At 41.5% G+C, this 23,195-nt stretch overlaps 1 protein-coding gene and 1 pseudogene across 3 annotated transcripts in view; one reads left to right on the top strand and one right to left on the bottom strand.

Annotated features, from left to right (window-relative positions):
* TTBK2 (tau tubulin kinase 2) overlaps window positions 1-23,195 on the top strand; it is a 164,641-nt gene that overhangs the window by 22,085 nt on the left and 119,361 nt on the right. The window contains exon 2 of one of the 3 annotated variants that reach the window (XM_008269119.5): window positions 11,037-11,129. The exons of the other annotated variants lie outside the window; for them this stretch is intronic. Coding sequence (XP_008267341.1) covers window positions 11,056-11,129 — 74 coding nt within the window. The 5' untranslated portion in view covers window positions 11,037-11,055. The remainder of the gene's footprint in view (window positions 1-11,036; window positions 11,130-23,195) is intronic. 3 annotated transcript variants of the gene reach the window in all.
* LOC103351208 (serine/threonine-protein kinase pim-2 pseudogene) lies at window positions 7,731-8,733 on the bottom strand (annotated as a pseudogene).

Raw genomic sequence — 23,195 nt, 5'->3', positions numbered from 1 at the left:
GGTGGTTGCACTTTTTGGGTTTTATAGATACCATAACTTTGAGTTGTCTTGTCTCTTAGTACATGTTGGAGAATTTCAAGGATATATACATAGAAGAAAAGTTGCTGGGTCACAGTGTATGCATATTTTCAGCTTTACTTTATAACAGAATTATTTTCAAAGTATATCTGTACCAGTAGTGTTGTACAACAGTCCTCACTTTTTTATTTTTTAGTTATTTATTTGATATTAGCTATGTTAATGCTTCCTTTATGTAGGTGGGTACTCAAAATTTGCTTCGTTTCGGAGTAATTGGAAACTAACTTGTACTCTTCAATCTAGAGATAAGACAGTAGTTGGCATTGATTTCCTTTTATTCCCTTTTTGATGAACTAATTCTTCTGTTACCTTTAAAAGCAAATTGTAACATGCAAATACTGTAATTTGTAATTGTAGTTACAGAGTTATCATTTTTCTCTTGCTGCCAAAAACATTATTTATAGATTTATTTATTTGAAAGGCAGAGTTACAGAGAGAGAAGGAGAGAGAGAGAGAGATCTTCCATCTACTGGTTCACTCCCCAGATGGCCCCAATGGCCAGTACTGGGCCAGGCCAAAACCAGGAGCCATGAGCTACTTCTGGATCTCCCAGAGATGGGTAGCAGGGGTCCAGACACTTGGGCCATTTTCTTTCCACTGCCTTTTCCAGGCCATTAGCAGGGAGCTGGATGGGAAGTGGAGCAGCTGGGACATGAACCAGTGCCCATAAGGGATGCTCGCATTGCAGATGGCAGCCTAAACCACTATGCCACAACACTGGCTCCTGATAAAAACATTTTCATATGAGTTTGATAAGTATTGTGTCATTAGCTTCAATTTGGGGCATCCATTATAATTTCCATTTATTAGTATTCAAATAGTATAGGGATTGCTTTGGAATATGACTATGAATGTGACTTTTTCTACTGTTGGCTGAGAAACATACAAAGGGTGAGCTTTGGCCTAGCAATTAAGACTCAGATTAAGACACTTGTGTCCACATCAGAGTACCTGGGTTTAGTATCCAGCTCTGGCTCCTGATTCCATCTTCCTGCCAGTGCAGACCCTGGGAGGCAGCAGTGATGGCTTAAGTGGTTGGGTTTCTGCATCCATGTGGGAGATCGAGATTCCAGAGTTCCCAGCATCCAGCTTCAGATCCAAGCAGAACTGTTTCAGGCATTTGGGGAGTGAATCAGTGAATGGGAGCTCTGTCTCTCTTTGCCTCCCAAATAAACAAACAAACAAATGGAAACATGCAAAATAACCTATGTTAAGACTGCCATTTATGAGGGTTATTCAAAAAAGTCACAAAAATGGATTAAAAGATGCTTATTTTGGTGCCTAAAAAATCAAAATCTGTGTATATTTTTTCATAATATGCATTTTCATGAACTTTTAAAAAGATTTTTTAAAAAGATTTATTTATTTGAAAGTCAGAGTTATACAGAGAGAGGAGAGGCAAAGAGAGAAAGAGAGGTCCTCCATCCAATGATTCACTCCCCAGTTGGCCGCAACGGCTGGAACTGCACCAGTCCGAAGCCAGGAGTGAAGAACTTCTTCTGGGTCTCCCATGCAGGTGCAGGGAACCAAGGACTTGGGCCTTCTTCAACTGCTTTCCCAGGCCACAGCTGAGAGCTGGATCGGAAGTGGAGCAGCTGGGTCTCGAACTGGTGCCCATATGGGATGCCGGTGCTTCAGGCCAGGGTGTTAACCTGCTACACCACAGTGCTGGCCCATATTTTATTTATTTGAAAAGCAGAATTAGAGAGAGAGAGATAGGGAGAACTCTTCTTTCCAGTTGTTTACTTCCCAAATGGCCACAATGGCTGGTGCTGGGCCAGGCTGAAGCCAGGAGCCAGTAGCTTCATCTGGGTTTCCCATGTGGGTATAGGAACCAAGGACTTGAGCCATCTTCTGTTGCTTACCCAGGCTCTTTAGCAGGGAACTGGATTGGAAATGGAGCAGCTGGGATTCGAACTGGCGCCCATATTGAATGCTGGCATTACAGGCTGCGGCTTTAACCTGTTACACCACAACACTGGCCCCTTCATGAACATTCTGAAGACCTCACTTAGCATATACTAACACTTTAAGTCCTTAGCCACTGTTATTTTCCTTTTTTTAAAAAAAAATATTTATTCACTTTAGAGGTAGAGATAGAGACAGAGAGAGGGAGAAACAGAGAGAAAAAAAGGTCTTCCATCCACTGGTTTACTCCCAAAATGGTCACCAATAGCCAGAGCTGGGCCCATCTGAAGCCAAAACCAGGAGCTTCCTCTGGGTCTCCCATGTGAGCACTTGGGCCATCTTCCACTATTTTCCCGGGCCATTAACAGAGAGCTAGATTGGCCGGTGCCGCGGCTCACTAGGCTAATCCTCCGCCTTGTGGCGCCAGCACACCGGGTTCTAGACCCGGTCGGGGCGCCGGATTCTGTCCCGGTTGCCCCTCTTCCGGGCCAGCTCTCTGCTGTGGCCCGGGAGTGCAGTGGAGGATGGCCCAAGTGCTTGGGCCCTGAACCCATGGGAGACCAGGATAAGTACCTGGCTCCTGCCATCGGATCAGCGTGGTGCGCCGGCCGCAGCGCACCAGCCGCAGCGGCCATTGGAGGGTGAACCAACGGTAAAGGAAGACCTTTCTCTCTGTCTCTCTCTCTCACTGTCCACTCTGCCTGTCCAAAAAAAAAAAAAAAAAAAAAAAAAAAACACAGAGCTAGATTGGAAGAGGAGCAGCTGAGACTTGAACTGGTGCCCATATGGGATGCCGGCATCACAGGCAGAGGATTAGCCTACCACGTCACAGCTCCCACCCCTATCCCTTTTTTAAAATAATGAGTAAATTGGGATGTAGAGAAGTTAAATAATGGGCTCAAAAGTTAGAGTTTGAACCTAAGTAGTTTGGTTTTGATCTTTATTTCATGAGGATTGCTTAGGGTTAGGAGATAATAAATATACTGCAGTGTTATGTTAATTTTTACAGGTAATACTTTTTAAAAAATATTTATTCATTTACTTGACAAGCAAGAGAGACAGAGAATGCCAATCAGTTCACTCCCCAAATGCTTGCAGTGGCCTCTGTATGGAGCCAAAGCTGGAAACTGGGAACTCATTCCATGTCTTTTATGTAGATGGCAGGAACATAAGCACTTGAACCATCCATCACCCATGCCTCTCAGGTCCACACTACCAGAGTGTTGGAATCAAGTAGGAGTCAGAGCTGAGAACTGAACCCAGACACCCCGGCAAGAGACATGTGCATCTCAGCTGCCTCAGATAATACTTTTATAGGGAGTTCTTTTCATAAGTTTTATTTGGTCTGGTTTATGGTTTTTGAAGTTATTATATAATCTTAACAATATTTCCCTTTTGTTCTTTTCCCCCCCTCTTGTTTTTTTTTTGTTTTATTTGTATATGTGAATGTGACTTAAATTACATACAATTGTTTGACAAGATTTATTTATTTGAAAGGCAGAGTGACAGAAAGAGCTTCTCCATCTGTTGGTTCACTTTGCAACTGTCCGCAATGGCCAGGACTGGGTTGTGCTAAAGTTAGAGCCAGGAACTCCATCCAAATGTGTTATATGAGTGGCAAGAACCCAAATACTTGGCCATCATCTAATGTCTCCCAGGCACATTAGCAGGAAGCTGGATTGGAAGCATAGGGTAGCTGGAACTAGACCCACCATGCTACAGTGCCTTTCCAGTGCACAGTTTGATTTTTTGAGCTGGTTAGCTTCACCAAATACCTGTTGATTAACTGAAATGTTCAATAATTGGTTGTGACAGAGGATCTAATGATTATGATATGATCTTCATCTTCAGTAAGTTTATAATTTAATGTCAACATTTATTAAGAAGTTGAGTATTTTCTTCTCAGTCTTTTTCTGTCTAGCAAATGTTTCAAATGATTTTTCACCACATGTTATTTTATATTTACAAGTTGAATCTCCATTTAATATGTTCTGTCCATATTTTGATCTTCTTTGGGTCTGTTTTGGCAACATTTCCAGATTTAGCATCATTGTCAGAATTCATTAGCATGATATTTACTCCCTATTTTAGATAATTAAGGATATTGCCAAGCAAGCACTAAGACTGTTTAACTTATTAGTGTTACTGGAAAAATGAATTCAAAATGGCAATTGACAGTATTGGTACTACAATCAAGTTTTTAAAATTTTTCATATATAATCTGTGATGCGAAATCATGAAGGAACCTAGGGTCAGCCACACTTTGAGGAACTTTTGCTCCATACCAGTGAAGTCTGGTGTATAGTAATCTGTTGCTGCATAACAGAGGTCCCAAATATGAGTGTCTTAAATCCACAGTTTTTATTATCTCGTAATGTCTGTGGGTCAGGATTTGAGGTGTGACTGAAGTGGGTGCTCTGTTTCAGGGTCAGTTACAGGTTGCAGTCAAGCTAGGCTGCAGCCCTCACAAGTCTCAGCTGGAGGAGGGTCTGTTTCCAAGCTTACTCTGATGGTTGTTGGCAGGATTCAGTCCTTGTGTTGTTGGACTGAGGACCTCAGATCTTTGCTGGCTGATAATAGCTGTTGTCAGCTAAATCACGCATTCTAGTAGAAGCTGCCTCAGTTCTTTGCCATATGAGTCTTTCCATGGGGCAGTCTGGCAGCTTGCTTCATTAGAGCAAGCAAGTGAAAAGTCAGGGAGACAGAAAATGAGCAAAGAAGATGTCATAGGCTTGTAACCTCTCTGGCAACTTACATATCATTACTTTTGCTCTATCTCAGTTCCTTGCTATCTGTTTATACATATTAGACCTAATCACACATTCTAGCAGGCACTGCCTCAGTTCTTTGCCATGTGGGCCTTTTCCTAACCCATAGACATTGTGAGATAGTAACTATTGTTGTAAAACACTAAATTTTGGGTAAATTGTTATGTAGCAATGGATAACTACATATCAGGCCTCATGGATATTGGGCAATAGTTTTTCAAAGTTATGCACAATGAGTTTCCATTTTGTTCCATGATCTTTCTTCCTGGTGATTTAGAGTGAGATAGTGAAAATTGCTTGGAGCTTTTATAATTATATCTGAGAAGTACATAAGATTGAATGTTAAATGCATTCACTTTGTTGTGCAGCCATCATTACACTCTACTTCTAGAACTTTTTCACCTTCTAGATGGAAACTTCATACATATTAGACACTAATATTAGACACTAACTCCTTGTTTCCTCTCCCTAAAGGCTCTGAAAACCACCTTTCTGTCTTTAGGAGTTTGTGCTAGATATCAAGTGGATCATCCTGTGAGCTGGCTTATTTCACTTAATGTAATGTTTTCAAGATTCATCCAATGTTGTATGTAGCTTGTCTCAGAATTTTCTTCCTTTTTAAGAATATTCAATAATATTTATATACTACATTTTGTTTATCCATGCTATTGTGAATAATGCTACTATGAACATGAGTATACCTAAATGTGAGTCCCTACTTTCAGTTCTTTGGGGGTAAATACTTGGAAGTGAAATAACTGAATTTTATGGTAATTTTATGCTTCATTATTTGAGGACCCACAATACTGTTCCTTTTTTCTTTATTTTTTTTTTATTTGAAAGAGTTACAAAGAGAGAGGAGAGACAGAAAGAGAGAGAGAGAGAGAGAGAGAGAGAGAGAGAGAGAGTCTTTCATCTGACAGTTCACTCCCCAATTGGCTGCAACAGCCAGAACTGTGCCGATCTGAGGGCAGGATCCAGGAGCTTCTTCCAGGTCTCCCATGTGTGTGCAGGGGCCTAAGGGCTTGGGCCAATTTCCACTGCTTTCCCAGGCCATAGCAGAGAGCTGGATTGGAAGTGGAGTAGCCGGGTCTCGAATCGGTACCCATATGGGATGCTGGCACTTCAGGCCAGGGCATTAACCCACTGTGCCATAGCGCCAGCCCCTCCTTTTTTCTTTTTAAGATTTATTTATTTATTTGAAAGACTTACAGAGAGGGAGAGACAGAGGCAGAGAGAGAGAGATCTCCATCCACTGGTTCACTCCCTAATTGGCCGCAATGGCCAGGGCTGGGCCCATCCGAAGCCAAGGGCCAGGAGCTTCATCTGGGTCTCCAACACAGGTACAGGGGCCCAAGCACTTGGGCCATCTTCTGCTGCTTTCCCAAGCACATTAGCAAGGAGCTGGATTGGAAATAGAGCAGCCAGGACTCCCATATGGGAAATGCTGTCCCCACCATGGTGTTTTTCACAGTAGCTTGTCACTATGCCCGTTAGCTAGCTGTGCACAAGACTTCCAGTTTTTATGCATCTTTATCAGCATTCACCCTTTTCTTTTTTCAGAGTGACTGTTTTAATAGATGTAAATTGATTTCTCCTTGTGATTTTGACTTGCATTTTCCTGATGATAGTGATGTTGAGCATATTTCCATGTGCTTATTAACTATTTGTATATCTCCTTTGGAAAAATACCTGTTCAAGTTCTTTGTTTAAACAGAATTATTTTTGTGGTTGAATTGTAGGAGTTCCTTATATATTCTGAATGTTAACTTTGGATTTGATTTGCAAATATTTTCTGTTATTCTGTGGGTTGTCTTTTTACTCTGTGGATAGTGTTCTTTGATGTACAAAGTTTTTAATTTTGGTAATGTCCAATTTGTTTTTAATTTTGTTCGTTTTGGTGTCATATCCAATAAATTATTGCCAAACCTAGTGTTAGAAAAATTTATATCTCTTATGTTTAGTTTCTTGATTCATTTTGAGTATATTTTTATATATGTTATAAAGTAAGGATATAGTTTCATTCTTTTGCATGCAGATGTTCAGTTTTTCAAACACCATGAAAGACTGTCCTTTCCTTATTGAATGATTTTTGTCATTCTTGAAAATCATTTCATATATGTGAGTTAAAAATTCTGACTTTGAAAAATAGTGTTTTTTTCCTAATTGCAAACATACATATTTGCTGTAATAAGTTTACAGATGACTAATTCTCCCTCTCCACCAGAAAATCATCATACTACAGAAATAACCACTGTTGATAAATATCTGTTCAAGCTTGTTTTATGTATAATTTATGTGTGTAAATTTTTAAATAGAAATGAGATCATACTTATGTTTTTTTTTTTTGTCTCTTTTATTAAGTAGTGAGTTTCTGCATATGGCTTTTTAAATAATCCAGGCAGAGGGAGAAGGGAGAGGAAGGCACACTTGTAAATCCCCACCCTCCAATATATAAGTATTTACATTTTAGTGGTTGAATAATCCTGGCTCAGGAGGAGTTAGTGAGAATGTGCAGAAGTTGGGAAGAGGTGCCTCAGAACAAACAGCTAGCCTCATTTTCCCCAGCCCATCTCTCAAAAAAGCCATCTATCCCATCCTCATTTCTGCTGGTATTCTTTTCCCTTCCTTCTCAAATCAACATGAATAAGTTCTTCTCAATAGAATAAGAGCATTTGGGATAGCAAAAAAAAAAAAAAAAAAAAAAAGCCCAACATCACAATAGGGCATTATTTCCCCCAGAATCAGCAATCCTGGACTTAGGTAGTGTGTCCAAATAGGGAACCCTTGGCTGGGGAAAGGATCCTCCTGCTAAAATTAAGAGCTGCTGGATCACTGGAAGGAAAGCACCCTTGCGCAAGTAAGAACGTCCAAACTAAACATGTGTGATGGTAGCAGGAAGTGCCAGTATGGTACTAGCAAGTCATTAGAATAAGAGTTCTGGGGCTCAGAATGTAAGTAATTTCAACCAAATCAATATCTAGCAAAACAGGAAGCAAGAAAGTCTCTCCTTTGGAACAAGGGGCCTGGTTTCTGGGAGAAAGGCTCCTTCACAGGACTGGGCAGACTTGGCTTATTGTATGACCCCAGGGGCCCCCTTTTCCAACCTTAGTAACATTGGATTGTTAGTGACCTGTAAAACCTGGTCAACAGATGTCCGTCTGTCCCTGGGCCATGGCCATTACAGTCACAGGGGGCATGGCCAGACCTTAGGACAGTAGGGACGAGGACAGATGGGACCAGGACACCTCCTCCTTTGGGAGAGGGATGCATTTGCATCCAGGGGTCCAGCAGAATCTCCTCCAGTGAGAGTCGGGAGGAGGGTTTAGGGGCCAGGCACCGGCAGATCACGGCATAGCAGTCTGGGGAGACATGGCCAGGAAGTAGAACTCAGCCTTGAGAATTTTCTGGTCCTTCTTGAAGAGAATATCCCTGCACACCATGTCATAGAGGATACACAGTGGCCAAGAGCACGTGGTACTGGTGTTAAGAGATCCACTGTAGTGGGCTGTACACCCTTGTCCCATCAGAGTCAGGGTGAGGTTCATCATGAAGCAGGGCACCCAAACCAGAATCGGTGAGCTTGGCACATCCCTGGCAGAGGTCTGTCAGGATGTTCTCTTCTCTGATGTCATGATGGATTACTCCACTGGCATGGCAGTGTTGGACAGCTGTCACCACTTGGGCAAAGAAGCTATGGCTTTGGGCTTCACCCAGTGGGCCCTTCTGTGTGATGTAGTCAGAGATCCTGGACAGATAGAGGGTGGTCAAAAACCAGCATAAAGCCTTCAAATGTCTCAAACCAGTCAAGCTGGTGGATAACAACAGGGTGCCCACTACCAGAACCCACCTTCCAGAGCATTGCCACTTTGAGTAGGCATGTGGCTCTGTCTAACAAGGGGGACCAGCCCAACATAGGATTCCAAGGGATCTCCTTGATGGCCACCAGGAGTCAGTTTGTGATGCAATGTCCTGCGAAGACAGAAGGAAGCCACGTTACTGCTCAGCTTCAAATGCTTTCCAATTCTTGCTCCTTGGTGGCAGTGTGGGAGGCACACGGGGTATTAGGAGCTGCAGTCAAGGCTTAGTAAAGGAAGCACTGTGCAAATTGAGCCTGCTGAATATGGTGTGGATGGCTGGGGAGTCAGAGCTGGGAGGGGAGCCAGGGCTGTGGATGGCCGGGGAGCCAGGGCTGGGAAGGGAGCCAGGGCTGTGGATGGTTGGGGAGCCAGGGCTAGGGGACACCAGGGTGGAAGGGAGGGAAACTGTTGGCCTGGAAACATCCATAGATAGGGCAGCATTGAGATTTCAGCCCCAGGGCTGCTCCATATGTAATATTTTATATATATATATATATATATATATATTTTTTTTTTTTTTTTGTCAGGTAGAGTTATAGACAGAGAGAAAGGTTTTCCTTCCGTTGGTTCACTCTCCAAATGGCCACCACAGCCAGCACTGCACCAATCCAAAGCCAGGAGCTGGGTGCTTCCTCCCAGTCTCCCATGCGGGTACAGGGACCCAAGCACTTGGGCCATCCTTTACTGCCCTCCCAGGCCACAGCAGAGAGCTAGACTGGAAGAGGAGCAACTGGGATTAGTACCTGGCGCCCCAACTGGGACTAGAACCTGGGGTGCCGGCGCCGTAGGCGGAGGATTAACCAAGTGAGCCATGGCGCCGGCCCCCAATATTTTATATTTTCAACTTGAGACCCAGAGAATAACTTTTCAATCTATATTATATATTTAGTATATATTTATTTTCATCTAGTGGAAAGGCAGAGAGAGTGAGTGGTATCTTATATCTGCTGCTTCACTCCCCAGATGCCTTCAAATGGGAGCTAGGAACTCAATCCAAGTATTTTAAGTGGGAGGCAGCAACCCAGTTACTTGAGCCATTTGCTGCTGGTTTTAACTAGCAACAGGAAGCTAGACTCAGGAGCCAGAGCTGGGTACCAATCCCAGTGCTCTGATAAGGGACATGATCGTCTTAAATGTGGCTAAATGCTTACCCCCAGTAATCTTATATCTTAACTTTGATTAGGCTGGTATTCAGTTTTGAGTTATTATGACTCTATAAAAGATGCTTTTAACATCTGTGCCATGATATATAGTATGAGTGTCTTTCTTGTGCTAGTTTTTTGTTGTTCCTGGAGCTAGTATTAATTATTCATGTATAAATTATACATGGGGTCTGTATAATTTTCTTTCTTATTTATACTTTTGTTTTAATGAAATACATTCTCCAGTAATATCTTGGGAAAGAGTGTGGAAAATAAAGACATTCACACTTTAAATGTCTGGTAATATCTGTATTCCTCCTTTACACTTGACTGAGAGTTTGGTGAGTGTAGAATTCTAGATTGGAAGTAATTTTGGAAGTAATTTTTCCTGAGAATGTAAATTTTTCCCTTGGAATTTCTGAATGTGCTGCTTTTTTGTTTTCTAACACCAGCCCTCGCTGTTGAGAACCCTGTCATCGTTCTGATTCTTTGTATGAAATATTTTTTCTCTTTCTTTTTGTGAGTTTGGACAACTTTGTGTCCTTGGAGTACTGAAATTCTTCTAATGAATCTTGGTGTGGATTTCTTATGCTGGTTATTTGGTGTGCCCAGTATAATCAGAAAATTTGGATATTTCAAGTTGGGAAAATTTGAGTTTTTTTATTTGACTATTATGTTAAATTTGTCTGATCTCTTATTATTCTAAAAGTGAGTCTTTTTGACTAGTCCTGTAATTTGATTGTCTTCTCTTTCCTTTTTCATGTCTTTGTTTAAGTCTCTACTTTTTGAGTTGACAGAAAGCATCAAGGTGGGCATTTGGTGTAGTGTTTAAGATTTCACTTGGGACATATGTGTCCTATATTGTTTCAAATCCTGATTCCTGTGCTTCTGATTTAGCTTTCTGCTAATGCATGTCTTGAGAGACAGCAACCAATGGCTCAGTTACTTGAATCCCTGCTACCCACGTGGGAGACCTCCCAATGGAGTTCTGGGCTTCTTGCTTTGGCATGACCCAGCTCTGGCTGTTGAAGACATTTGGGGAGTGAATCAGCCAGGTGGAAGATGTCTCTCTTACTCTTTCTCTCTGCCTTTCACATAAAATGGAAATAAGTAAATATTAAAAAGAGATGTGAACATATGAATAAAAAGTGTATCATCTAGTTCTTATTTTGTGGATAACAATATCCATCTCAGGATATCAAAGTTTGTTTTTTCCTCTTTTGGACTTTTTCCCATTCATTTATTTATGACCAATACTCCACATCCTTGATTCTTTCCAGTCAGAAGTTCTTTGAGACGATGCTGTTGACTTTGGCCAATTGGAGAATGCAGTCATCTGACTCACCCATCCTGCGAATGGCCCCACAGATAGTGTAAGTTTCAAACTAGAAGGAGAAAGCTGAAGTTTTCTTCTTTTTTTTAAAATAAATATAATATATACATTATATATATAAATATATATATACTTTTATTTGAATGACAGAACAAGAGAGAGTGGGGAAAAGAGAGAGGAGAGAGATGAAGAAAGAATGAATCTTCCATTTGCAGGTTCATTCTCCAAATGCCCGAATGCTTGTGCTAGGCCAAGCTGGGAGCCAGGAACTCCATCTGAGTCTTCCATGTAGCCGGTAGGGACCCAAGTACTTGAGTCATCACCTACTGCCTCCCAAGGTGTGCTCCAGCAGAAAGCTAGAATCAGAAGTAGAGTAGCCAGTGATTTGGGATGCAGACATAACAAGCCACAACTTAACTGTTGTGCTGCATGCCTGCCCTTAGAGTTTTATTCTTTCTTAGACTATTTCCTCCTAGTGCTTTTTAAAGTTTTCTTTGTTTAGATTTTCTATTTTTATACTAGATATCTTCCTTAAGTTTGCTCATCTGTGGTTATCGCCTTTAAAAGTGAAGCTGTGGGATTTGTGTGTGTGTTTGTGTGTATGCTTGTTCTAATAGTATTCCTCTTTTTTTTTTTTAAGATTTATTTATTTATTTGAAAGTCAGAGTTACAAAGACAGAGAAGGAGAGTCAGAGAGAGATTGAGGCCTTCCATCTATTGGTTCACTCCCCAGTTGGCTGCAATGGCCGGAGCTGCACCCATCCGAAGCCAGAAGCCAGGAACCTCTTCTGGGTCTCCCATGCAGGTGCAGGGGCCCAAGGACTTGGACCATCTTCTAGTGCTTTCCCAGGCCATAGCAGAGAGCTGGATCGGAAATGGACCAACCAGGATGTAAACTGGCACTTATATGGGATGCTGGCACTGCAGTTGGTGACTTCACTGGCTATGCCATAATGCTGGCCCCCAGTATTCCTCTTTATAGGCTTATTTTGCTGGCTGATTCTTCTCTCTTCCTTAGAGGGTGCTAAGAGACAGGAAAAATGAGATATATTATTTAAGTTACATTTTACTCAGTACTCTTTTTAGTAGAATATTTTTCCCTCAGCTATATCTGGTATCTTAGAAAGTACCCCTATTGCTTTTCTGCATGTCATCTCATAGACTAATGCTATGGTGAGAGAGGGACAGTCACTTAGCAGTGTGGTATAGGGGAAAAAGATTTTGGAGTCTGTTATCTTTTCCACTGTTTTCCCAGGCACATTAGCAGGGAGCTGGATCAGAAGTGGAGCAGCCGGGACTCAAACCAGTATCTATATGGGATGCCAGCTTAATGCTGTGCCCCAACGCTGGCTCAGTGATTCAGGTTCATTTTCATTTATACTTCCAGAGGTAGCTAGTCCTGCCAATTTCTGAACTTTCATGGATTTTTAGTGTAAATTAGGCTGCTCATTGGCCTTTTCCATTGCTGATGTGGGTTCAGGTTTTCCAGGTTTGTTTGATCAGTTATCTCTTTTACATATTCTATCCAAGTTTCAAACATCTGTCACTGTTACCTCCTTATGTTTTTTTCATGTGAACAAGTGCTAAAGGACAATGCCTGGCATATGTGTTCCTGGTAAACATGGGGGTACTTCAAAAAGTTTGTGGAAAATGGAATTAGCAGGCAAGTTTTTTGGGACAGACATTTGGCCCAGCAGTTACACACTAATTAAGATGCCCATGCCCTACATTGGAGCATCCGAGTTCAAAATCCGGCTCTAACTCTTGCCACCAGCTTCCTCCTAGTGCAGACCCTTGGATCTGTACTAGTATGAAGAAATTTCTTGAAATGGATCAAGAAATAGGGTTTCTGCTACTCACATGGGAGACTTGGATTGAGTTCCTGGCTCCTGGCTTTAGCTCTGGCATAGATAGCTATTACCCCTTTTCATTGTGGGCATTTGGGGAGTGAACTAGCTAATAGAAGCTTTCTCTTTCTGTCTCAACAAAAATATATATTTATGATGTGCAGTTTGATATTTCTTACATTTTTAAAAAAGATTTATTTTATTTATTTGAAAGATAGAGTTAGAGAAAGAGAGGGGCCAGAATCAGAGAGAAACTGGTTCACCTCCCAAATGGCTGCAACTGCCAGTGCTGGGCCAGGCTGAAACCAGGAGCTATAGCTTCTTCTGGATCTCCCATGAGGCTACAGGGGCCCAAGCACTTGGCATTTTTTACTGCTTTCCCAGGTGCAGTAACAGGGAGCTGGATCAGAAGTGAAGCAGCCAGGACTTGAATCAGTGTTCATATGGGATGCTGACATAACAGGCACACGTAACCCTCTATGTCACAATGCCAGCCCTGTGATAATTCAATAAATGTATTCAATGTGTACAAATCAAATCAGGGTAATTAGCATTGTCCTCTGTTGTTACTACTAGTTAAGATTATTAACAGTAAATTTTTTTTTTCCAAAACACAAAAACAAATTGGTAAGAAGATTACATTGTTTTATATTTTTTCAAATCTCTCTCTCTCATTGAAAGGCAGAGTTACAGAGAGGCACAGGCAAAGGCAGAGAAGAGAGTCTTCCATCTGCTGGTTCATTCCCCAAATGGCTGCAGTGCTGGAGCTGAGCCAATCTGAAACCAGGAGCCTGGAGCTTCTTCCAGGTCTCCTATTTGAGTGCAGGGGTCCAAGAACCTGGGCCGTCTTCTACTGCTTTCCTAGGCACATTGCAGGGAGCTGGATTGGAAGTGGAGCAGCTGGGACTCAAACCAGTGTCTATATGGGATACCAGCACTGTAGGCAATGGCTTTACCCACCATGCCACTGTGCCAGCCCCTTTTCAAGTAACTTTGATGCCTGGCATGATAGACAACAGCTGGATTCTCATACTTTGCATGTAGTCTATTGAAGTCTGTTCCTTTGGTATGAAGAAAATACAATCTCATACAAGTACATAGCTGGAAAAGGGTGGAGTATTTTATTAGCATTTTTGTACATTATAAAAATATTTTAATCTACTTGAAAGAGTTTCAGAGAGAAAGAGGGGGAGATTTTTTTTTTAATATTTATTTGTTTACTTGAAAGTCAGAGTTACACAGAGAGAAGGAGAGGCAAAGAGAGAGAGAGAGGTCTTCCATCATTTGGTTCACTCCCCAATTAGCCATAACGGCCAGAGCTGTGCTGATCCGAAACCAGGAGCCTGGAGGTTCCTCCGGGTCTCCCACATGGGTGTAGGGGCCCAAACACTTGGGCCATCTTCTACTGCTTTCCCAGGCCATAGCAGAGAGCTGGATCAGAAGTGGAGTAGCCAGGTCTTGAACTGGCACCCATCTGGGATGCCAGTGCTGCAGGCAGTGGGCCTTACCTGCTACGCCACAATGCCAGCCCCTGGTTGGGGGAGGGTGAGATCTTTCATCTGCTGATTCACTCCCCAAATACCTACAATAACCAGGAACCTGGAAGTCCATCCAGGTTTCCCACATGGGCAACAGCGGCCCAAGCACTTGAACCATCATCTACTGCCTCCCAGGATGTGTTAGGAAGCTGGATCAGAAGCAGAGGGAGAATTCCAACTAACACTGCACTGTAGGATGTGGGTGTCCAAAGTGGTAATTTAGCCCATTGTACCACAATTCCTCCCCCACTTTTTACAAATTTTAAATATTTTATTTTATTTTATTTATTTTTTTTTTGACAGGCAGAGTGGACAGTGAGAGAGAGAGACAGAGAGAGAAAGGTCTTCCTTTGCCGTTGGTTCACCCTCCAATGGCCGCCGCTGCAGCCGGCGCACCGCGCTGATCCTGGCAGGAGCCAGGAGCCAGGTGCTTTTCCTGGTCTCCCATGGGGTGCAGGGCCCAAGCACCTGGGCCATCCTCCACTGCACTCCCTGGCCATAGCAGAGAGCTGGCCTGGAAGAGGGGCAACTGGGACAGAATCCGGCGCCCCAACCGGGACTAGAACCCGGTGTGCCGGCGCCGCAAGGTGGAGGATTAGCCTATTGAGCCACGGCGCCGGCTAATATTTTATTTAAAAAATTAGTATGTAATAAATGAACTTTTGTGGGTATATAGTTCTAGGAGCTCTAACATGTATAGATTCACGTAACCCTCAGTATAGTCATACTTCATAGTAATTACTCATGTTAGCTCCAATACTTCCAAAAACTTTTTCATACTATTCTTTTTATAGTCTTGGCCTCACTTTACTACTTTATTTTGTGTTAAGATTTATTTATTTATTTGGAAGTCAGAATTACAGAGAGAGATGGAGAGATGGTGATGGAAAGAGAGAGAGAGAGAGAGAGAGAGAGAGAATATCCTCTATCTGTTGGTTCACTCCCCAAATGGCTGGAGGCAGGATCCAGAAGGTTTGAGTAGTTTCAAGTAGATTAAAATATTTTTATAATGTATAAAAATGCTAATAAAATACTCCTCCCTTTTCCAGCTATGTACTTGTATGAGATTGTATTTTCTTCATATACCTCAACCAAAGGAACAGACTTCAATAGACTACATGCAAAGTATGAGAATCCAGCTGTTGTCTATCATGCCAGGCATCAAACCTTCCTGATGTGCCACAGCATTGTTCCCCTTAAAGAACAGTTTGAATTTGTGTCTGTCATTTGCTCATTTTCAAATTGAATCATTTATGGGTCCAGTGTTGTGGCAAAGTAGGTAAAGTCACTGCCTGCAACTACAGCATCCCATATGGGTGCTGGTTCATGTCCTGGCTGCTCCACTTCCAATCCAGCTCCCTGCTAATGGCCTGGGAAAGCAGCAGAAGATGATCCAAGTGTTTAGGCCCCTGCCACCCATTGGAAGACCTGGGTGAAGCTGCTGGTTCCTACCTTTGGCCTGCCCATTCCTGGCTATTGTGGCCATCTGGGGGATGCACTAGTGGTTGGAAGATCTATCTCTCTGTTTTTCCTCCTCTCTCTGTCACTTTGTCTTTCAGATAAATAAGTAAATAAATCTTGGTTAAAAGTTGAATTTTTTTCTTACTGTTGATTTTTTTTTTTAATTGGAAAGATAGTTGGAGAAGAAGAGGGAGAGGTATCTCCTATCTACTTGCTATTCGTTCCCTAAATGCCTGTAACAAGCTAGGGTTGGGCCAGAAGCTGAGAACTCATTCTGGGTCTTCCATGTGAGTGGTAGGGCCCCAACTACTTGAGGGTCACTTGTTGCTTTCCAGGGTATGAATTAACGAGGAGCACTGGGAATAGATCCTGGAGCTGAACCTGAGGCAGGCATCCCAACTGGTGTCTTAACTACTATGCCAAATGCCTCTCCCCTCTTTATTGTTGAATTTTAATAGTTCTCTATATGTTTGGGATAAAAGCTTTTGCTTGGTTACATGATTTTGCAGACATTATTCTCCTAAACTGTAACTTGTCTTAATTTTCTTAATAGTGTCTTTCATGGACTGAAATTTTTGAATTTTAGTGAATTTTAGTTTATTGGGGTTTTTTTTCATATATGAGTTGTACTTTTGGTGCAAAAACTATTTTTTAAAAAGAAACTATTTTAAAACTCTGTGTCACAAAATATTTTCATATAAGTTTATTTCTAAAAGTTGTATATTTTACATTTAGAACTATAATACATTAAGTTTTGTATGAGGTATGAAGTTTTGTTTTTTACATGTGATGTGTAGTTGTTCCAACACCAATTTTTAGAAAGACTGTCTTTTTTTTTTTCTTTAAGATTTATTTATTATTTGAAAGGCAAAGTTACAGAGAGACAGAGACAGATTGCGAGAGGGGTCTCCATCTGCTGAGAAGACTGTCTTTTCTATACTGAGCTGCCTTTGCATCTTTGTCAATAATCAGTTGACCAGAATAGGCAAATCCACAGAGACAAAGTAAATCAGTGATTTCCAGGGGCTGACTTTAGTGGGTGTAAGGTTTCTTTTTTGGGGTGGTAAAAGTATTCTAGAATTAGATTGTGGTTGGTGGTTAAATAATTTCATGAATCTACTACAAATCAGCAAATTGTATAATTTAAAATGGTGAATTTTGTGGTATGTGAATTATATTTACATGTAAAAAAGAACTTCAAATTAATTGGTTATGTTTATATAGATCTATTTCAAGACTTTTTATTCTGTTATCTTTATTTCTGTCCCTTAGATTACTATATATAATGTCTTAAAATCATGTGGCATAATTCCTGCAGCTTTTTTGCTTTTCAAAAAATACTTTGGATATTTTTTGCTTATCCGTGTAAGTTTTAGAACAAATTATCCACAGAATCTAGGCACAGAGATTGTTTTGTGGAATGGTTTTAAATTACACATTCAGCTTTGTGCTGTGTCTTCATTTTTGCAGGCATGCTGTTCATTTTACTGTTATCCTCTTTCTTACAATATTATGTGAGATGTGATCAACAGTCCCTTTCTATATTCACATCTATTTCTGTACATTTAAAAATTTTATTAATTGATTTTATTTGAAACTTCGAGAGGAGACTGGCAGGGAGAGACAAAATGAGAGATCTCTCATCTTCTACTTCTCAACCCAAATGCCTGCAATGACTGAGGCTGGGGAGCCAGTTAATCAATCTTGGTTTCCCATATGGGTGGCAGGGACCCAGCCATTTGATCCATCATCTGCTTCCTGATAGGTTATACATTACTAGGCTCTAGAATCAGGATTGGAGATAGGACTCTGGTTCAGGTACTTCAGAGTAAAATGCAGGCATCCAAAGTGGCATCTTAATTCTACATCAAATACCTACTACTCTCTGTGCTTTTAAGCACATTTTGTAACATTAAAATACTATTAGCTCAATTGACACTATAGACCAAATAGACCTAGTATATATCTACAGAGCCTTCCATCCCACAGCCACAGAGTACACATATTTCTTCCCTGTGCACAGAACTTTGTCTAGGATTGACCATATGCTAGGCCATAAAGGGAGCCTCAGAAAATTCAAAAAATTGAAATTATACCATGCGAGGTCTCAGACCACAATGCATTGAAGCTTGAAATCAACAACTCAAGAATCTCTGCATCATATGCAAACACATAGAGGATGAACAACATGATTATGAATGAACAGTGGGTCATAGAAGAAATCAAAAGAAAAATCAGGCCGGTGCCTGTGGCGCCAGCACACCGGGTTCTAGTCCCGGTCGGGATGCTGGATTCTGTCCCAGTTGCTCCTCTTCCAGTCCAGCTCTCTGCTGTGGCCCGGGAAGGCAGTGGAGGATGGCCCAAGTGCTTGGCCCTGCACCTGCATGGGAGAGCGGGAGGAGCACCTGTCTCCTGGCTTCGGATCGGCGCAGCGCACTGGCCACAATGCACCAGCCATAGCGGCCACTTGGGGGGTGAACCAACGGAAAAAGGAAGACCTTTCTCTCTGTCTCTCTGTCTCTCTCTCTCTAACTCTGCCTGTCAAAAAAAAATTAAAAAATTAAAAGAAAAATAAAAAAATTTCTAGAAACAAATGAAAATGACAATACAACTTATCAAAATTTGTGGGATACAGCAAAAGCAGTGCTAAGAGGAAAGTTTATAGCACTTGGTGCCTACATCAAGAAACTGGAAAGGTACCAAATAAATGATCTCTCTATGCACCTCAAGGATCTAGAAAAACAGCAGCAAACAAAACCCAAATCCAGTAGAAGAAAAGAAATTATCAAGATTAGAGAAGAAATCAACAAAATTGAAACCAAAAAATAAAAATACAAAAGATCAGCAAAATGAAGAGCTGCTTTTTTGAAAAAAATAAACAAAATTGAAACACCATTGGCCCACTTAACCAAAAAAAGGAGAGAAGACTCAAATCAGTAAAATTATAGATGCTAATGGAAATGTAACAACAGACACCACAGAAATAAAAAGAATCATCAGAAACCACTACAAAGAGCTATTTGCCAACAAATTGGGAAACCTAGAAGAAATGGATAGATTGCTGGACACATGCAACCTACTGAAACTGAGCCATGAAGACATAGAAAACCTGAACAGACCCATAACCATGAAAGAAATCGAATCAGTAATAATCACGCTACCAAAGAAGAAGAGCCCAGGAGTGGACGACTTTACTGCTGAATTCTACCAGACATTTAAAGAAAACTAATTCCAGTTCTTCTCAAATTATTCAAAACAATTGAAAGGCAGGGAGTCCTCCCAAATTCTTTCTATGAAACCAATATCACCTTAATTCCTAAACCCGGAAAAGATGCAACAGAGAAAGAAAACTATAGACCTATCTCCCTGATGAACATACACGCAAAAATACTCAACAAAATTCTGGCCAACCAAATCCAACTACACAACAGAAAGATCATTCACTCGGACCAAGTGGGATTTATCCCTGGTATGCAGGGATGGTTCAACATTGGAAAATCAATCAATGTGATTTCTCAATTAACAAATTGAGAAACAAAAATCATATGATTATCTCAATAGATGTAGAGAAAGCATTTGACAAAATACAATACCCTTTCATGACGAAACTCTAAGCAAATTGGGTTTAGAAGGAACATTCCTCAACACAATTAAGGCAATTTATGATGAACCCATGGCCAACATTATATTGAATGCAAAAAGTTGGAGGCATTTCCATTGAAAACTGGCACCAGATAGGGATGCCCACTCTCACCATTGCTATTCAATATAGTCCTAAAAGTTTTAGCCAGAGCCATTAGGCAAGGAAAAGAAATAAAAGGGATACAATTGGGAAAGGAGGAAGTCAAATTATCCCTATTTGCAGATGACATGATTCTATATATAGGGGATCCAAAAGACTCCACTAAGAGACTATTGGAACTCATAGAAGAGTTTGGTAAAGTAGCAACATACAAAATCAATGCACAGAAATCAACAGCTTTTGTATACACAGACAATGCCATGACTGAGAAAAAACTTCTAAGATCAATCTAATTCACAGTAGCCACAAAAACAATCAAGTACCTTGGAATAAATTTAACCAAGGATGTCAGAGATCTCTATGAGGAAAATTACAAAATATTAAAGAAATACAAGACACAGCTGGTGCTGCGGCTCACTAGGCTAATCCTCTGCCTTGCAGCGCCAGCACACCGGGTTCTAATCCCTGTTGGGGTGCCAGATTCTGTCCCGGTTGCCCCTCTTCCAGGGCAGCTCTCTGCTGTGGCCCGGGAGTGCAGTGGAGGATGGCCCAAGTGCTTGGGCCCTGAACCCATGGGAGACCAGGATAAGTACCTGGCTCCTGCCATCAGATCAGCGTGATGCGCCAGCCGCAGCGTGCCAGCCGTGGTGGCCATTGGAGGGTGAACCAACGGCAAAGGAAGACCTTTCTCTCTGTCTCTCTCTCTCACTGTCCACTCTGCCTGTCAAAAATAAATAATTAAATAAATAAATAAATAAAAAGAAATAAAAGACACAAAAAAAATGGGAAAATCTGCCATATTCATGGATTGGAAGAATTAATATCATCGCCGGCGCCGCGGCTCACTAGGCTAATCCTCCGCCTAGCGGCGCCGGCACACCGGGTTCTAGTCCCGGTCGGGGCGCCGGATTCTGTCCCGGATGCCCCTCTTCCAGGCCAGCCCTCTGCTGTGGCCAGGGAGTGCAGTGGAGGATGGCCCAGGTGCTTGGGCCCTGCACCCCATGGGAGACCAGGAAAAGCACCTGGCTCCTGGCTCCTGCCATCGGATCAGCGCGGTGCGCCGGCCGCAGCGCGCTGGCCGCGGCGGCCATTGGAGGGTGAACCAACGGCAAAGGAAGACCTTTCTCTCTGTCTCTCTCTCTGTCCACTCTGCCTGTCAAAAATAAATAATTAAATAAATAAATAAATAAAAAGAAATAAAAGACACAAAAAAAATGGGAAAATCTGCCATATTCATGGATTGGAAGAATTAATATCATCAAAATATCCATTCTTCCGAAAGCAATTTATAGGTCCAATGCTATACCAATCAAAATACCAAAGACATTCTTCACAGATCTAGAAAAAATGATGCTGAAATTCATATGGAGGAAAAGGAGACCTCGAATAGCTAAAGCAATCCTATACAATAAAAACAAAGCCAGAGGTATCACAATTCCAGACTTAAGACATACTACTGGGAAGTTATAATCAAAACAGACTGGTACTAGTGCAAAAACAGATGGATAGATGAATGGAACAGAATAGAAGCATTGGAAATTAATCCAAACATCTACAACCAATTCATATTCGACAAAGGAGCTAAAACCAACCCCTGAACAGGGGCAGCCTCTTCAACAAATGGTATTGGGAAAACTGGATGTCCACATGTAGAAGTATGAAGCAAGACCCCTTCCTTACACCATATACAAAAATCCATTCAACATGGATTAAAGATCTAAATCTACGCCACGACACCACCAAATTAATCGAGAGCATAGGGGAAACCCTTCAAGACATTGGAACAGGCTAAGAATTCCTGTAAAAGACCCCAGAGGCACAGGTAGTGAAAGCCAAAATGAACAAATGGGATTACCTCAAAATGAGAAGTTTCTTTACAGCAAAAGAAACAGTCAGGAAAGTGAAGAGTCAACTGACAGAATGGGAGAAATTATTTGCAAACTACATAACTGTTAAAAGATTAATAACCAGAATCTATAAGATGATCAAGAAACTCCACAGTAACAAAACAAACAACCCTATAAAAAGATGGGTCAAGGACCTTAACAGGCATTTTTCAAAAGAGGAAATCCAAATGGCCAACAGACACATGAAAAAATGCTCAGGATCTCTAGCCATCAGGGAAATGCAAACCAAAACCACAATGAGGTTTCACCTCACCCCATTTAGAGTGGCCCTCATACAGAAATCAACAAACAACAAATGCTGGAGAGCATATGGTGAAAAGGGCACCCTAACCCACTGTTGGTGGGAATGTAAATTGGTAAAGCCACTGTGGAAAACAGTGTGGAGATACTTAAAAAATCTGAATATAGACCTACCGTAATATGCAGCCATTCCACTACTAGGAATTTACCAAGGGAAATGAAATCAGTAAACAAAAGAACTATCTGCACCTCCATGTTTATTGCAGCTCAATTCACAATAGCTAAGACATGGAATCAACCTAAATGTCCTTCAACCGAAGACTGGATAAAGAAATTGTGGGATATGTACACTATGGAATACTACACAGCAGTAAAAAGGAAAGAATCCGGTTCTTTGCAACAAAATGGAGCAAGCTGGAAAACCTCATACTTAGTGAGATAACCCAGTCCCAAAGAGACAAGCACCATATGTTCTCCCTGATTTGGGAGAATTATAGCACAGCTAAAATGAAAGCTATAGAAGCGAAATTGTCACTTTTAGAATCAATGTCTTCAAGAATCCTTGACCTGATTGTTGAGGGACAGTTTACCATTGTTACTTTTTACTGTGTATATCCTTTTTGTTTTGTTTTGTTGTTTTTTTTTCTTTCTTGTCCTTCTTTCTCTCTCATTTCTCTACTTCACACTATATGCTGAACTCTCTATGTGATACAGAGTTAATTATATGTATTTTAAGGCAATTGGAAAAAGATCCCATTTAAAAATAAGAGAGGGAAGGCTGGCGTCGCAGCTCAATAGGCTAATCCTTCGCCTGTGGCGCCGGCACCCCGGGTTCTAATCCCGGTTGGGGCGCTGGATTCTGTCCTGGTCGCTCCTCTTCCTGTCTGGATCTCTGTTGTGGCCCGGGAGTGCAGTGGAGGATGGCCTGAGTGCTTGGGCCCTGCACCCGCATGGGAGACCAGGAGAAGCACCTGGCTCCTGGCTTCGAATCAGCGTGGTGCGTCGGCTGCAGCGCACCGGCCACAGCGGCCATTGGAGGGTTAACCAATGGAGAAGGAAGACCTTTCTCTCTGTCTCTCTCTCTCACTGTCCACTCTGCCTGTCAAAAAATAAAAATAAAAAATGAGAGAGGGAATAAGAGATGGAGGAGGTAGTCTAAAGCTATAAAAAAAAAAAAAAAAACCAGTAAAGTTATGCATACAAGCATATAGACTTAGATTTACCTGTCAAGGTACAGCCTAAGAACTAATCATGGGGCTCCAAACCCATAAGAATTGGTGGTATAAACTCCATCTTCAGTGTTAAAATGATTAAATGTTAAAGGCAACAGATAGATCGGTCTAAGTTTAAAAGGGATGATATAAATAACAT

Source organism: Oryctolagus cuniculus, chromosome 12 (assembly GCF_051225735.1).
Source record: "Oryctolagus cuniculus isolate XC-2025 breed Fujian yellow rabbit chromosome 12, ASM5122573v1, whole genome shotgun sequence".
NCBI classification, from domain to species: Eukaryota; Metazoa; Chordata; class Mammalia; order Lagomorpha; family Leporidae; genus Oryctolagus; species Oryctolagus cuniculus.
The sequence above is the reverse complement of the archived record's forward strand: the minus strand, read 5'-3'. Positions and strand labels throughout refer to the sequence as shown.